The sequence below is a fragment of the Melanotaenia boesemani genome, chromosome 7 (assembly GCF_017639745.1).
Source record: "Melanotaenia boesemani isolate fMelBoe1 chromosome 7, fMelBoe1.pri, whole genome shotgun sequence".
Classification (NCBI taxonomy): Eukaryota; Metazoa; Chordata; class Actinopteri; order Atheriniformes; family Melanotaeniidae; genus Melanotaenia; species Melanotaenia boesemani.
The window spans coordinates 21134125-21150972 of NC_055688.1; the positions used below are offsets into that span (position 1 = coordinate 21134125).

General features: G+C 37.7%; 1 protein-coding gene across 3 annotated transcripts in view; it reads right to left on the reverse strand.

Moving 5' to 3' along the window:
• Positions 1 to 16848, reverse strand: part of fgf13a (fibroblast growth factor 13a) — a 118795-nt gene that overhangs the window by 21045 nt on the left and 80902 nt on the right. For all 3 annotated transcript variants that reach the window (XM_041990785.1, XM_041990783.1, XM_041990784.1), the window contains 2 exons: positions 13235 to 13345; positions 7590 to 7693 (listed from right to left, as the gene is read on the reverse strand). In XM_041990785.1, coding sequence (XP_041846719.1) covers positions 7590 to 7693; positions 13235 to 13345 — 215 coding nt within the window. The remainder of the gene's footprint in view (positions 1 to 7589; positions 7694 to 13234; positions 13346 to 16848) is intronic.

Below are 16848 nucleotides of genomic sequence, written 5' to 3' on the forward strand. Positions count from 1 at the left end.
AATTATATTGTAGACAGCCTATATATTTGCAGAAAGCCACAGTTAGTATGTTATCATCTTCACACTGAATTCAGTCTGTTTTGTATAGTTTAATGGGGGGTGGCATGGCTCAGTGGGTAGAGTGGTCGTCCTGCAGCCCAAGGGCTGCCGGTTCGATCCCGGCCCAGACAGCTGATGTCTCAATGTCCCTGAGTAAGACACCGAACCCCCAATTGCTCCTGATGGGCCGTGGTTGAACTTCCTGGCAGCTTCCGTCATCAGTGTGTGAATGGGTGTGTATGTACAGGCAAGGCCAGGCAAGACAGTTTATTTGTATAGCACATTTCATGTACAGGACAATTCAAAGTGCTTTACATAAAACAAAGGCATTACAGATATTTAGAAATAGTAAAAGGCATCAACACATAATCACAATAAAATAATAAATTTCATTAAAATGATTAAAAGCAAGATAAGTTTAAAAAAAAAAAAAGTTAACATGCAGATTTCATGCATAGGCGCATGAGAAAAGAAATGTTTTTAACCTGGATTTAAAAATGTCTACATTTGGTGAAAGTTTAATCTCCACTGGCAGTTTTTTCCACTTGTTTGCAGCATAACAGCTAAATGCTGCTTCTCCATGTTTAGTCTGGACTCTGGTCTGGACTAGTTGACCAGAGTCTTTGGATCTAGGAGCCCTGCTAGGTTTATATTCTCTGAACATATCACAGATGTATTCTGGGCCTAAACCATTCTTGGATTTGTAAACAATCAGAAGGGTTTTAAAATCTATTCTGTGACTGACTGGAAGCCAGCGTAAAGATTTTAAAACTGGTGTGATGTGTTCAGATCTCTTAGTCCTGGTTAAAACTCTAGCAGCAGCGTTCTGGATGAGCTGCAGATGTTTAGTGCTCTTTTTAGGAAGTCCTGTTAAAAGACCATTACAGTAATCCAGCCTACTGGAGATGAATGCACGGATGAGTTTCTCCTGGTCTTTCTGGGAAACTAAACTTTTAATTCTGTCGATGTTTCTGAGCTGGTAAAAAGCTTCTAAGTGACAGCTTTAAAGTGGTTCCTGAAAGTCAGGTCTGAGTCTATCAACACTCCAAGGTTACGAACTTGGTTGGTGATTTTAAGAGCCCGAGTCTCCAGGTGTTTACCAATGCTGACCCTCTTCTCTTTGCTACCAAACAGAATAATCTCAGTTTTGTCTTCATTTAATTGTAGAAAATTCTCCCTCATCCAGGTGTTTATTTGCTCCAGACACTGACACATTAAGTCTATTGGACTGCAGTCATCTGGTGACAGAGACACATAAATTTGTTTATCATCAGCATAACTTTGATAATTAATGCTATAGTTCTGTAATATTTGACCCAAAGGGAGCATATACAAGTTTAACAGAAGGGATCCACGGACTGACCCCTGTGGGACTCCACAAGTCATGGCCACTCGCTCGGATTCATAGCTGCCGATCGTAACAAAATAACTCTGGCCTTCTAAAAAAGACCTGAACCAGTTAAGGACCACTCCAGAAAGTCCAACCCAGTTTTCCAGCCTGAGCGACAGGATTCTGTGATCTACAGTATCAAACGCAGCACTGAGATCCAACAGAACCAGGACTGATACTTGACCAGAATCAGTATTCAACCTAATTTCATTTAACACTTTGACCAGAGCTGTTTCAGTGCTGTGATGAGGTCGGAAGCCGGACTGAAATTTATCAAGATTTCCACTTTCATTTAAAAAGTCATTAAGCTGGTGAAATACAACTTTCTCAATAGTCTTGGAAATAAAAGAAGGGTTAGAGACGGTCTATAGTTGTTCATTATAGAGGCATCTAGAGTCCTTTTCTTTAGGAGTGGCTTAATAGCAGCTATCTTTAGTGACTTGGGAAAAATGCCTGATGCCAGTGAGCTGTTAACTATCAGTAGGAGATCACTTTCTACTGAGGTAAAAACTTTTTTTAAAAAGTCAGATGATATCATGTCCAGAGTGCATGTTGTTGATTTCAAATGCCAAACTGTTTCTTGTAGGATTTTTAAATCAACCATTTTAAATTGCGACATAACATCAGAATTATTTCTGGGTTTTAGACACAGACTAGTTTTCTTGTGTGACTGTGTGGAATTAGTATTTTGCCTAATTGTTTCAATTTTTTGGCAAAAAAAGTTGGCAAATTGGTTGCATTTCTCAGTGGAAAGGAGCTCTGGTCTTATCTGTATAGGAGGATATGTAAGTTATACAATCATAGTAAACAGAGTGCAGAATTGTTGACATTCCTGTTAATCATTTCAGATAAATGCAGCTCTCTGGCCTTGCACAGCTCATTGTTATAGTTACGCAGGCTATGTTTGTACAGCTCATAGTGAATTTGAAGTTAATTTTTCCGCCATTTCCGCTCAGTTTTTCTGCATTCTCTTTTTAGGCTGGTAACCACAGTGGTGTTTCTCCATGGTGTTTTCTGTTTGCTCAAAGTGCTCTTGATTCTTATCGGTGCAACAGCATCCATTACATTCAAGACTTTCAGATTGAATTGATCCAGGAGTCCATCAACTGACTCTGCACTGGTTGTTGGTAACATAGCTATGGCCTCCACAAACTTAGCACTTGTTCTTTCATTAATGTACCTCTTTCTAACGGAGAAGCAGGTTGGTTGAACATTCTGAGTGATAAGTAAATCAAACAAAACACAAAAATGGTCAGACAAGGCCAAGTCAGTGACCGCAATAGAAGAAATATTAACACCCTATGAAAGGACCAGGTCCAGAATGTGACCTCGAATGTGGGTCAGCTCTTTTAGATGTTGCCACAAACCAAACATGTCCAATGTGGAAGAAAATTCCTTGACATTACCATCCGTCATGTTATCTATGTGAATGTTAAAATCCCCAGTTATGATGAAATGGTTAAAATCAGTAGAGATAACTGACAATAATTCAGAAAATTCATCAATAAAATTTACAGTGTCCTAGACGTCTGTAGATGATTAGAAACAGGATTTTAGGAATGCCCCTTAAAATAAAACTAAGATATTCGAAAGAAGTAAAATCAGCAAATGAAATCTCTTTACACTGGAATGAATCTTTAAATAAGGCAGCTTCTCCTCCCCCTTTCCTCCAGTTTCGACATTTATTCATAAAACTAAAATGAGGGGGTGCTGTTTCATTAGGAACTGTAGCACTTGTGTCTTCTGTTAACCATGTTTCTGTCAGAAAAAGAAAATCTAAATTGTGAGAAATGATGAAGTCATTAACTAACGGTGACTTGCTGGACAGAGATCTAACATTAAGTACAGCTAGTTTTATGAAGTTTACACTGGTCTCTGTTGTATTCTGAGTTATACAAGGTATAGTTAACAGACTAGATCGATTCACCCCACAAACTGACCGTGTTCGATTCCTTATTTTACTAACTAACACAGGAATCCTACTGAGTCCAGGCTTGATCTCAGAACAGCTGTCAGTAGTAGCAAAACTACAGCAAGGACCCTGAACGCATCATGGCATGTTATCTTTGTTGTGAATTCTGCTGCTCTGTGAACCTCCTGCACATCCTCCCGTGCCCTGGTCTGCCAGGACAGATGATCTAAGAGGAGGATGAGGAGGGGGGGCCCTGTATTTCTTGGTAGATGGTGGTCGCTGGGGTTCAGACCGGCATAGAGACATCATTTGAAGACCTTGGGTGATGTGGAGAAGAGGGTCTGGTGAGGGGGGAAGAGCTGGGAGTTGATCACTTCTCTGCTGTGTCCTTCACTCTTATCTGTACACTCATGTTTGGGTTTGCCGTCCCAACAGCATGACGCAAGTGTGCACCAAGTAATCTGCATCCAGTTAGATTTGGATGCACACCATCAGGTCTGAATCGCTCCTTACAGTTCCAAAAGATATTGAAGTTATCAATGAACTTTATCCCATGGGTGACACATGCATTTGATAACCATGTGTTCAGGCCAAGAAGTCTACTGAAAAGTTCAATTCCTTTATCCGCTGTAGGAATGGGTCCTGAAATGTAAACATGGTGTGCTCCAAACTGACACAGTCTCTCCAACAGCAGAGAAAAGTCTTTCTTCAGGATCTCGGAGCCAGTTTTCCTCCTCAGAATATCAAAAGACCCTGTGTGGACAATAATCTTCATACCATCTGGATGTGAAGACAGAATTGTCGGCAAGATCTCTGTCAGCTCCCTGACTGATGTATCAAAAAGTGTTAGATTTTCCGTCTTTGCCATTCTCACCTGCTGTGTTATGGAGTCCCCAATCAGAATTGTGTCTATTTGTTTTTGTGTGGAGGTGCCGATAGCTTCTCTAGTCCTCCTGTTTGTGGGATTTTGGCCTCTCCTCCTGGTCTGGTTAGCCCTGGGCTGAGTTTTAGGGCTATTTCTTGAGATTTTATAAATCCTTGCATTACATTCATCATCATTCATTTTAATATGAGTCAACACATCATATTTATTATGCAGTGAGACTTCAGATGGTGGAGTGAGTGCTGGAGCTTTAAATTTCCTGCTGGATTTACCTCTGTGACGAACAACATCAGACCAGGTTCTGGCCGGGGTTGATGACTTTGGTCTGGCACCAACACTGTTCCAGTAGGAGAGATCAGTCTGATGGTCCGGTTTGGGATTTTCCCCAGCTATTCCAGTGTCATTTGAACACATCCAAGGAAGTGTTTCAGCCAGGTCTGTAGCAGGAGGCTCCACATTCGACATGACTTCGCGTATGAAGATTTGACTCAATCCATTTGACAACTCAGTAGCTTGTACAGAGGCTGCAATAGGGTCAATAAATTCTTCATTCACACGAATATCTTGCAGTGTTTCAATCCTCTTCTCCAGCTGTTATCCTCAAAGAAAGTTGCTCACACTCAGTGCAGCTCACTGATACTGCAGGGTTAGGAGACATCATTCCACTAGTTCTCCGATGGTAATCAACTAAAATTATCAAAAAACTTATTCGTTACAGTGATTTATAAGTGACCAGGAGTCCTTGTTCCTAAATTTCTTGCCGGTAAAGATAAGAAAAAAGAAGAAAAAAAGAAGAAAAATGCAAGCAGAAAGGAGAGCAAAGCAGGAAGTTTATCCAGGCATGTATATGTAAAGTGCTTTGGATAAAACCGCTAGATAAGTACAGACCATTTACCATTTAAGGTTTTATGCTATGGAAAATAGCACTCTACCGAAGGGAGACAAAAGAAAGATAAAGTTTCTCTTTTAATACAGACACTTTAAATATACGGAGCCATTAAACTGTTGATCTGGTGTGACAAACTGCTAAGTCTCATCTTTAATAACTTCTTATAGAAAATATGAAAGATATTAAATGATTTGAGGAAGGTAGGTAACAAAATTGATAGACAAAAAATTTACATAAAAATTACTTGAGTAAACAAAACAGGCCTTAAAAAACAAGCAAGCCAACTGCTCACCTTGAACTCACAAACACACAGCATAGATCAAACACTGAAAGCTTTTTAAAAATCAAACTACCCAAAATCTGAGTTGGTGCAACTGGCCTTTTTCTTTTTGAGTGCAAAAATGCAGTATGGCATAAAAGAACATCTCTTGTTATCATGCTGGCTGTCTCCTATGTAATTCAATAAATTCTATACTGTTTTATACTGCTGGTTGTTGATGCGGATATATCATTGCTGTTTGAGGCTCTATTTGTTTTGCTTTTTTTTCTAAACAGCAATCTAAACGGACAGTGAACTATTACAAAGCAGTGTAATTACAATTTCAAAAAATTTCAAGCACTTAATATAGTTTAATAAAGTTCTTAAGAACCAATAGTTTCTTGTCAGTGATGATGGCTTTCAGTTTCAAATCTGCCACTAGTTTGACATAGTGGAATGGTGCTGATGGGAAAAGCTAGAAATCATCACCTCATACCGTCCACCTGTAGCACTGACATAGTGATGGGATGATCTAATAGTATTTTATTAAATTAGGGTCTGGGCACATAATTTCCATTGATCTCAAATTTATAACTGGAGGTACGCAAGCTAACAGAAAGCTAATGCTAACTCTTGTTCTAGCAGACCCTCATCAAACCTGCTTGTCACTTGTCCTGTCCAGCATGGTAGCAGGCAAAATGATGGCCTGAGTGCTGTGTTATGCCGAACAAATTTGCTTTGCCAAGGGGGGCTTAATGGATACAATGCTCCTCTAGATGATCTGATTAATTAATTTACTTATTTACTGGTATGTATTTACTTTGAATTATGTAATCTATGTAATCTTGCTGGACCTGACCGGAGGGGACAGAAAAAGAAGGAGGACAATGAAAAGGAACAAAAAGAGGAGACAAAAACACAACAGATAGAAGGCAATGACCCTTCAATCGAAACTATCACCAGACAACCAACTGCTACTCCTGTACAAAAGCACAATAGAGAATATACTACGACTTTTACAGAAAAAACAAAGCTGACAATTATTGAGCGTTTCTAAATAATAACCAAATCAACAACAAAAGATTAAAAAAAATTAATGAATAAGAAAATGAAAAAAAAATAAAAAAATAAAAAAATAAACAAAAGTAGCTATTAGTGTACAGGCTGACTGGACAACTGAGTGACTGTGTCAGCGTGCAAAGTATGCAAATGCTACCATGTCTCTACGGAGGCTAGAAGCAGACTAGGGCGGCCCAGAGACCCGGGCAATCAGCAGCAATCCAGGAGCAGGACCAGAGACAACCACCAGGCACAGGCCAGCACCTACCCCAATGTTCCAGCTGCACACCTCAGGAACCAGGGCACCATCAAGCACTTTCCCATCCTCTTACACCTCCTCCCATCCTTCTGTGGGAGACATCTCCGTCCCCACCATCACCCCTAGCTACCCCTCCACCACATCTGCCCAACACCCCCCCCCCAAAAAAAACAAAGAAAGACAGACGTAAAATGTGCAATTTCTTTTTCTTTCTTTATTGCATTACTGCTAAGTGTGTAATCGATAATTTCTCAGCAGTAGCCGCACACCAAAAAGTCACAAGATTATTAGATTTTGCTTGTTGTTTTTGTCAGGAGACCTTTACCATACAGAACAATCTTTAGTAATTTGACTATAAAGGCTGTCTGTCAACAGTGAATGTGTGTCTGCCTGCACACCCTCTGGGTACACACCCAACCAGCCTGTCAGTCTTCTTAGTGATGCCTGCCACACAATGTGGTGGTGGCATTTGGGGAAAAGACGAACAGAGACACTCCTCGGCCGGCAACTGAATTATTCATGACTTTGCACATTTAATCAAAGATGAAGAGCCAGCTGCCACTGTTGGAGATGTCACAGCTTAGCTGGCTTAAACAATCTTCGAACTTATTATTGACACATGAATTTATCAGAAAATGATGTTGTTCTTTCATCAGGCTCAGAATGTTTTTGTGTCTGGGTAAGCCAGAGAGTGAGTTGCTCATTTCCATAAATAAAGAAAAGAACACATCAGTTAAAGATATTTTTCTCCTATTTATGTCATGTAAATAAGATGTATGTAAGAGCCCCAACATTCTATCTGCTCTCAAACAAACTAAAGGTCTCTGGACAGAGGACAAGTTTAAACAACACTCAAAATGCACAAAAAATCTCACACTTAAATTGAGTGAGACACTTACTGATGTGTAGAGGTAACCTTCACTGTTCATAGCCAGATAGAGTTTGGTCTGCACCCCTTGGATGGCCACCACTCGGAGTCCCACTGGTATGAGGTTAAACATAGCTGAAAAGAAATGCAACAGCACAAACAATAATCAAAGTCTTCATATTAATTTCTTTTAAAATCCTTGTATGTTTTCTAAGAAATGAAAATGGAATAAATGAAAAGCACAGAAGTTCTGCAACTAGTGTAATTCTTTCTGCAAACGTCATCTGATTAACTATGAATTGCTGCTGTTAGCTTCCCTGTATCTCTCTGAACTACAAAAATCCCAGGCATGAAATTAACAAAATCAGAAATTAGACAAAACAGAAGCTCACAATCTTGTATACGACAATGTTTTTCATACCAATAAAGTGAAATCATAGGCTGATCAAAATTAAATCTATGTGCTGCAACCCAGTGTATCATCTGAGATCACCAAAACTGACGTTAAACTGAGAAATTTTATTTTCTGACAGTTCTTCCTCTGTTAAGTAACTTTATAATCAATCTTATTCAACAGTGCTACACTTTGCAGGACAAGATTTTGTACTTATTTTTATAACCATTTTAGTGGTCAGAAAGCAGAAACTATTGTCTAGTGATGCCTTTGCTAATTTAATAATCACTCAGATATAATTATTACATGGTATTAATTCCCAACAAATGTATCATTTGCTTTGAGTTTTTTCTCTGTTGTTACAGCCTTGATTCAATGTGTCTAAACGTACTTAGTGAACAGGAACTACTTTGTGTCGATAGGTAACTTTACATCTGAGCAGAGAAGAATTACATGTGGAGTTCCCCAAGGTTCCATACTGGGGCTTCTTCTGTTTAACATCTACATGCTCCTACTGGCACAGGTCATAAATAAAACACAATTAGTTACCATAGCTACGCAGATGACGCACAGATATATATTACACTGCTCCTCCAGTCATCACTAAGACCAAAAAAGTGGACCACAACAGTCCACCTCTGAGGTCTTTACACTGGTTGCTGGTCCATCAGAGTATAGACTCAAAAGTTCTGATGCTGGTCTATAAAGCTCTGTATGGTTAGGGACCAAAATACATCAGTGATCTCTTGACACACTATGAACCTACCAGATCCTTCAGGATCTGATCTCTTATCAGTTACCAGAGTCAGATTCAAACTTGGAGAAGCTGCATTTAGATTCTATTCTCTGCATGTCTGGAATAAACAGCTGAAACAATCAGTTTATTTTATTTATTTTAAAAGTCCAAATCTGCACTGTTTCTTTTAAGCTTGAACTTTTAAACTTGATCATGTTTTAATACTGTTTTTATACAGTTTTTAAAGCTTAAATTATGCTTCTTATTTTCTGATGTTTTAATGTTTCTATAAAGCACTTTGAATGACCCTGTTGTTTAATTGTTCTATACAAATAAACTTGCCTTTCCTTGCCTCGCCTCGATTGCTGCTGTGCATATATTCACACAGACACCCCTCATTTGAACAAGTCTATATAAAAACAACCACACACATGACCTTTCCCTGACTGGGAAGCTGAATACAGGTAGTGAAGCTTAGAGAGCTAGCAGCTGCCCAGCTGGTCATGGAGATACATCTCTATTTAATTACTGTCTGCCTCTACTTGTGTGAGTTTATTTGTATTTCATAATGACCCACAGGTTTAAACAGGAAAACACATTAACATTTACCTGAGAGTCCACATGCAGACTTCTGTGACCAGTAAAGGAACTTCCACACTTACTAGCTTACAGACCATTATTTGCAATAGTCTTAAAAATGGATTAAATGAACTGTTACTTTGATAGTTATATGGTCTACAAGAGAATTATAACATCTAGCGGTTTGCTTTCACTTCATAAGGACTTCCAGGTTAAAACACACGAGAAGACAAAGTAAACTTGATACATTATCATACTGGTTAAGCTGTGATTCAGTGTGTCTTTACTGTTCATTTTGTCAACCACTTAGTATATCCCTATCTTAAACTCCTTTGAGTGAAATGCACTACAGAGGCTTTTTGATGGGCCATTTCATTTACCCTTATCACTTGAATGCTGCAGACATCCATCTCTCTGGGCTTTCTATGTAAACAACTGCCATAGGAAAGCATAATATATTTACTTCATAGAGGCTTCGCCAGCATATTATTGGTTTAGTGGAAAGGCAATTACTGGTATGTCCATGAAGTACTGGCTCTGTGGTTGTCTGCACACCATACCCTCATTTCTTTCTTTCTGTCACTCAGCTTGTTTTAGTATCTCTTAGATTCTTCACATACTGCATGAACATTTTTTTTTTTTGTTTGTTTGTTTTGTTTTTCTGTGTAGCAGACAGCAATAATAGAGGAGTGTCAGGATTTGACGAGACTGAAAATCCCATGAGTTTATTTGTGCTTTTTGACAGGTGCGTTGAATGGTGACTTGCCTGATCAATGCAATATTTCTAGAACAGCTGTGATAAACAGGGGATGCTTTCATATAAATCCGTGCTTCCCCTGCAGGGAAGTGTTTGAATTTCTAACCCAGTATTAAAGCAAAATGTAAAATAATCACAAAAATGTTAAGTAATGATTCAAGGTTTTTTTTCCCAATGCTATCAAATATAAAAATAACTCTGTTTAGTAACAATGGTTACAGCACTTCATGAAAAAGCTATGGCGAGTCATCCATAAAAAAAATTAATGTTTGTCTTTGTCTGCATGAATACATAATTTCCTGTGATGAGACAGATTTCAAGATTTTCTGTGAAACTGGGATGGACTTCCATACTGCCTGAGGGATACTAACTGGTGAGGCAGCTGAATGACACAGCCACATCAGCAACTTGGTGAGTCTCCAGGAAGGGAAACATGAAATGGAATGGAGCAGGCTGTGCTGGGCCACAAATACATCAATGAAGTGGAAACTATAAATCAATCATTGATAGAGCTATCCTACAGAATGGATAAAAAAAAATTGTGTTACCAGATATACTTTGGCAGTTTTTAGTATAATTGGGCAGCTGGCATCTCAAATGCAAAGACAGTCATACAATATTGAGATTGTAAGTCACACCACTCTGTCTTGAATCTTTCAAACTGACAGATTGGTGTAGTTTTTCTTGGAGAGCATCTGTGGTGATATCTGCTTTACACACCCATGGCTGCCAGTGAAATCTTAAACTGGTATGACTTCTTAATAACCACCTGAATATCTGAATTATTTTAGGTGCATTTTGCATAACATTTGTTCTTTAAATGTGTGATACAAAGTAATAATAAAAATGCATAATGGGTTACATTTTGTTTTTGTTTGTTTGTTTGGCAAACCGTAGACAAAAACTATGGTCAAAACATGCTGCACTAAGTATAGAGGCGTGTCAAAATCTTTCCAAAAAAGGATGTAAGGGTGCTTTCTCATTTAAAATCTAACCTCAATTCTCCAAAACCACATAAAGAACTTAATGTTTCTTTAGTATAATTTAATTGCATTTAAATATTAGAAACTATAGATTGTATTTCCTTATTTAATTTAGATAAGGTTTGATATTTTGCTGTCTCCCTCTCTGAAACATCTTGCTATGTGAGCAATTCCTGTCTTTATAATTGCTCCCTTCTTGCTTCGCATCACTCAACTGACTTTCCTCCCTTGATACTTCGATCAAGGTGCACACGTACACATCTGCACTCTGCTCCATCTTAGAAGGATTACCAGCCAGTGAGCTAATGGAGATTTTCAAGTAGTGGAAACTCAATTACTTCCTTACTCCTACAAACACCTGAGCACACTGAAGAGGATGACAGGACCTGCCACCCACATGCGGACATTTCCCTGTGCACAGTGGCAGATGAAATAAAACGAGTGAAGAGGCCTGAGGGACAGCTTTCAGGATTGTTTTAAGTTCCACCCACTAACAGTGACGAGTCATAGCCAATTCAATGTGACAATCAACCTGAGGCTCCTCAACAATAGATAGTCTCATTTCTAACATTTCCAGTGTCATTCTGGGAGCAACATGTCTGCAATTATAGCAGCCTGAATTTGACAATATAACAAGGTTTTAGAGCTAACCTAAGCTGTGGTGTCAACATTCACTTGTGTTGTCAGATAAGTGTTGAACAGCAGTGGGCTTGAGTTTTATTGAAGAGTTGAATTTATTGAATAAGTTAAATGATGTTTAGGTATGTGAAGCTACAGCTCCAAAGAGTTTCAGCTCAGTTTCATTAGATTTCTTTCTGTTTTTGTAGGACTAAGTGGGTTTGTTCAGTTGTGATGCAACAGAAGAAAATAGCTGGAATTGTGTAAAATAGGATAGAAATCACTAGAATTTATGAGCTGTTGATTTGTTATGTGTGGCATTGCTTTTCTTAGTAATAAAAGTCATAGAAATATCAAACTTATTTACTATCAAAGCCAAATGACCAGAGCCTGTCTGCTATGCCAAATACAGTGGCAAAGATCAAATCCTTGCTTTTATGCATGTGTGTGTGTGTGTGTATATGCATACAAACATTTGAGGAGGTCCTCTCTAACAGTATCATAAGACACCACTAGCTCCAAGAGGACTGCACTCTCCGTCACCATGGAGACAAGCGCACCCAGCACCTAACAACGCTATTTTTGGAGCAGTGCAAAGAGCTTCACTCTTCCTCCTTTTCCTGTTCAGCAGCACTCTTTAATTTTCTCTTCATAAACCATTCTGGTGCCAGTGCAGGCCAGTTGTTATGCAACTCCATAAAAACAAAACAAACAAACAAAAAAAGAAGCAAGTCCATGTCCGATGGGTGGGGTGGTCAACGTGTGGAGTATTTAGTTATAACTGTATGTGCAAGATGTTAAAATACCATATATTATTTTCATTTTAACTTTTTAGTGACTGCTCTGTGTGTTACAAGTGCAATTTTTTTTAAGTTAACACACAAATACAAGGTGTTGCTCTGCTTACAAAACATCTCAATTGCACAGAGCTGCTGTTTATACCTTAGACATACCCTCACCAAGGGACTAAATTAATACAAAGGTACTAATTTTAGTGATCCATGCAGATTTTTTTTCATCAAAACTACTTTGGAAAAAAGTCAATTACACTTTATCACCTGATCACTGCTATACTGCTCAAACAATCTTTTTTTTTTTTTTTTTTTGTTTGCACTGTCTGATTATGATGTGATCCCTTTCTGCTGCATTGTTACCAGACAAGTGGCTGTGCTGTGGCTGTTCCACTGATCTCTTTTCTAATATTTTGGAAAACAAAGAGCTGGTGGGTGTTGTGGCCATGATAGCGATGCATCGATGCACAGTGGAAGACAAGGCTGCCTCTTACCACAGAGGCAGTGTGTAGGAGAGTAAGAAGCCATTGGTGATCTGTTTTCATATTGGTAAAGTATGGTTTTAATTGGATGAAACTGAACAACTTCTCAATTACACTTCCACAGACTTAGTGAACTTCAAAATGGAAAGTTTTCATTTATAATAAAACATTAGAAAACAAAGTTGACAAAGTGTTAGATGGTTTAAATGCAGGCCAGTCTGTGCTAAATGGGATTGACAATAGCAAGGTGAAACTTCTTTGTTAATATTATGCCATGGAAGCACATGTAAGATTAAAAGTGAAGAAACTGGAAATATATGTTGGATTAAAACTTACTGTAACCACTGTCCTCCTCCTTCGTTCCATCAATGGTTCCATCTGCCTGCAGCTGCAGGTGGAAGCCTTGACGACTGTACAGCTTTGTTACAATCCCCTTCAGCTGGGGCTCTAGGGATGCAGGAGGGAAAACAGACAGAAAATATTAGAAAGAAACCTATAGCAAGGTGATGTGAGTTTGAGCTCTCTAATGGGACATTTTAAAACTTCGATTTTACTGCTTACCATCAAGCAACAAAAAGAAATGCTAATCAAAGTAGAATAAGGCAGAGATGATTAGAGTGGAACAATAATGACAGATGACTGTAATAAAGAGCTCAATCACTTTTTACAATTCAAAATGTCTACTATAATTATAATAAAGGATGTACTGGATCATTTTTTTTTTTTTTAGCCAATGAGCACTGGTTGACTATGTCTGGCTTTTTCCACTTTGGAACAGAGGTGACTAAAACAGGAACCCCTGTGACTTTAATTTCAGACAAATATGATAACAGATGGACAAGAGCAAAGAATATCAAAATAAAAAAAAACGACTCAGACACTGGCATGATGGAACAATAGTGTTAGTAGGTAGAAGTGTCATGAAAAGACTTGATTCAAAAATACTTCAAAAGAGCTTTTAAAAAATACAGTGCAAAAAAATCTTCATAATTTTGACATTTCGATAGAACATTGACTTGTAATACAATAGGTAATAATAAGAGATGTATAGTCAAGCAAAGAAACAAAAAAAATACAGTACCAGTCAAAAGTTTTGACACATTTTCCCATTAAATCAAATGGAAAAGTGTATCCAAACATTTGACTGTTACTGCACATTAGTGAGTCTAAAACACAAAGTTATCAGCTAAAAATGACTTAAACCAGCTTAAGTAAAAAATGTACACTAAGTATACACATCAGTTTCAGACCCTTCTTAGAGGTGTCACATCTGTGCTGCACCTGAGGACAGTCAAAGAGCAGGGCAATGATTCTGTTTACTCCTCTGATTTATAACCAAATGTGGATAATATGAACTTATTTTTTTATATGACTTATTAAAAATATCTAAAACATAAAGCGGCCAGAAATCCAGTCAAAGATACAACTTTTCTTTTTAAATATATAAGTTATCTTCCCTTTAGCATATGTCAACTTATTCATTATCTGTACCGCTTAGTCCAATTCAGGGTTGCGGGGAAGCTGGAGCCTATCCCAACAGTTAGCAGGTGAGAGGCAGGGTGCACCCTGGACAGGTCGCCAGTCCATCGCAGAGACATATGTCAACACATTTAGCTTTTTTCCATTTCTGTTTGCTTATTTCTTGGTGAAACTTAAGGTGGCAAGTTAACCAATAATATAAAAATGGCACAGTCTAAAGATAGCTTTGCAATTTTTCTGAAATTCTATATGCAATAAAAAATAAAAGAAAAAAAACTGCCTTAATCAATTCACATTTTAAACAAAATTTATTATTCTGATGTAATCTGGTTGCTCCTATTTAAGATCATGTCAGCCAGTGGTATTATAGTAATAATTTTCTACTCAGGATGTTACGATTATTTAATTTTAGAATTAATCACGATATTAAACGTTACGATTAATTAATTGTAGATCCTTCAATACCGTCATTCTCTATAGAAGATAATGTATGAACTATATCAGCAGGTCAACACAACTTCTGCACGGAGCGAAAAAGTTTAAGCACATCCGAGTGCCTGAGTGGGACAGTACAGCAAAGGAAGAGTTTTCCCCTCAAAAAAATGAGATTAAAACACCCTTGTCGGATTTTTTTTTTAGTTTGTTTTTGGGTTAAAGAAAAAAAAAATGACCAAGGTGTCATTGTGAAGGACGGCTCACCAGCCTGTAAAGCAAAACATTTCACCACCTGTAGGATAGCCAGCGGCTTTTTTATGCTACAGTTCAGGTAAATGCACTGTAGTTTGGTTAGATGACCCTAATAAATACCCTAATATAATAACATGTCCAGGTAGAGGTCTTTTAGCCTTTTACCATCTGTTTTCTCCGAGAGAGGGGCCGTAACAGTAATATGTAAGATTTATTGATTCTTTATACAGCAGAGGGGATGTACATGGGTTTTACTTAATTTTGGTGTTCTATTATTTTGTTATGGTAGCATGAAAAGATAGAAATAAATAAAAATAATAGATATATAAGGAGTGTTCCGGTGATTTTACACATTATAGTGATGGGAAATTTATTTAATAATCGTGATAATCGTAAAATGGTGATTGTTTTTTTACAACAATCATACCAAGAGAATCTGTAGTTGTGATATTCCTACCTCAGAGTTTTATTCCACCCAGAAAAATACTCCCTAGTGCATTTTCCTTTAAGTGCTAGTCATAATGTCTGTGTTACATTAGCATAATCCCCAATAAAATCTAAGAGTCTTCCAGGTTACTGCCGCTAGTAAAGTGTTCTTTACTGTGGTAAACCACACCTTTCATCTACTCTTTCATCTAAGTTACCTTTCAATACAGCCATTGCTAACTGCTTTGTTGAATCTGGTTACCAGGGATAATTTAATGGCTTTGTTGTAAAACTTTGAACATTTCATTGTAAAAAAATAAAACAATAATCTTCAGGCAAGTACAGCTGCACACTTATAGACTTAAGGGCATATACAGATTGTATTTGTTTGAGGTGTCAAATGCGATGAGTTCACATTCCTTTTTCATCAATAGGATAGAAGTAGAAACTGGAAGTAAGAGGGGTGCAAAATCTGCAGGATAATTATGTGGTTATGTAAACATACACCCTAACTTTCTTTGGCATTATCTGGTGAATTGTAAAAGAAAAAAGAACAAAAAAAACTTTGAAATGAATAAAATTGATGGTATGAGATAGTTCGGATGAGAAAACAAAGTAATGCAGTTGTTAGGTCAAAAAATATCAAGATAGTCACACTAAAACGTGTGAGCTTTGTCTCCGATGTGATCAGATATAGCCTACAGCCATAACCACGTTTCCACAAAGGGAACTTGATGATACAGAGACACTTTTGTGTCATTGCAACACTCCAAACCTAACATCTGTGGATACGGTATTAAGTGTAGGAGTAGAACTTTATACCAACAGTTATTTTAAATTTAACAATGTGATTTTTATTTGTCTAAATATTTTGTCTTTTAGCTGGATGAATTTTCAAGAACTTGGCAAAAGCAAGTGGAAAAAAATTGGAGCAAACTATGAGGTCTGGTTCCAGTTCTAAATAAAAGTTTGCTTATTTAAATGTGTGTGCCAGTTGGTCTCTGCTGCATTTGAGGTAGATTATGAAACTGTGAAAAAATGTTTAAAAATCCATCTACATACTGGGGAATTAGGCAAGAAAGGAATACACCAGGACAGTTCAATGTTCAAACACAAATTTTAAATCATTTTCATAAAGTTTAATGAAATTTTTAGTGATTAATGAGAAGTTTGTAAATTAAGCCCAAGACTACATCACTAAACAGGGAAAGATTTAGCTTCAGTTTGGAAATTGTAACCTGAAATGCCACTTCTCTGGGTGTAAACTAAAAAAGGTGTCCCCTCATCCTGTCAGCAAGTTTGGCAAAGCTTAGTGTTGAGGGGGGATTTGAAAAGTTAGTGATGAAGTTGATGGTAGT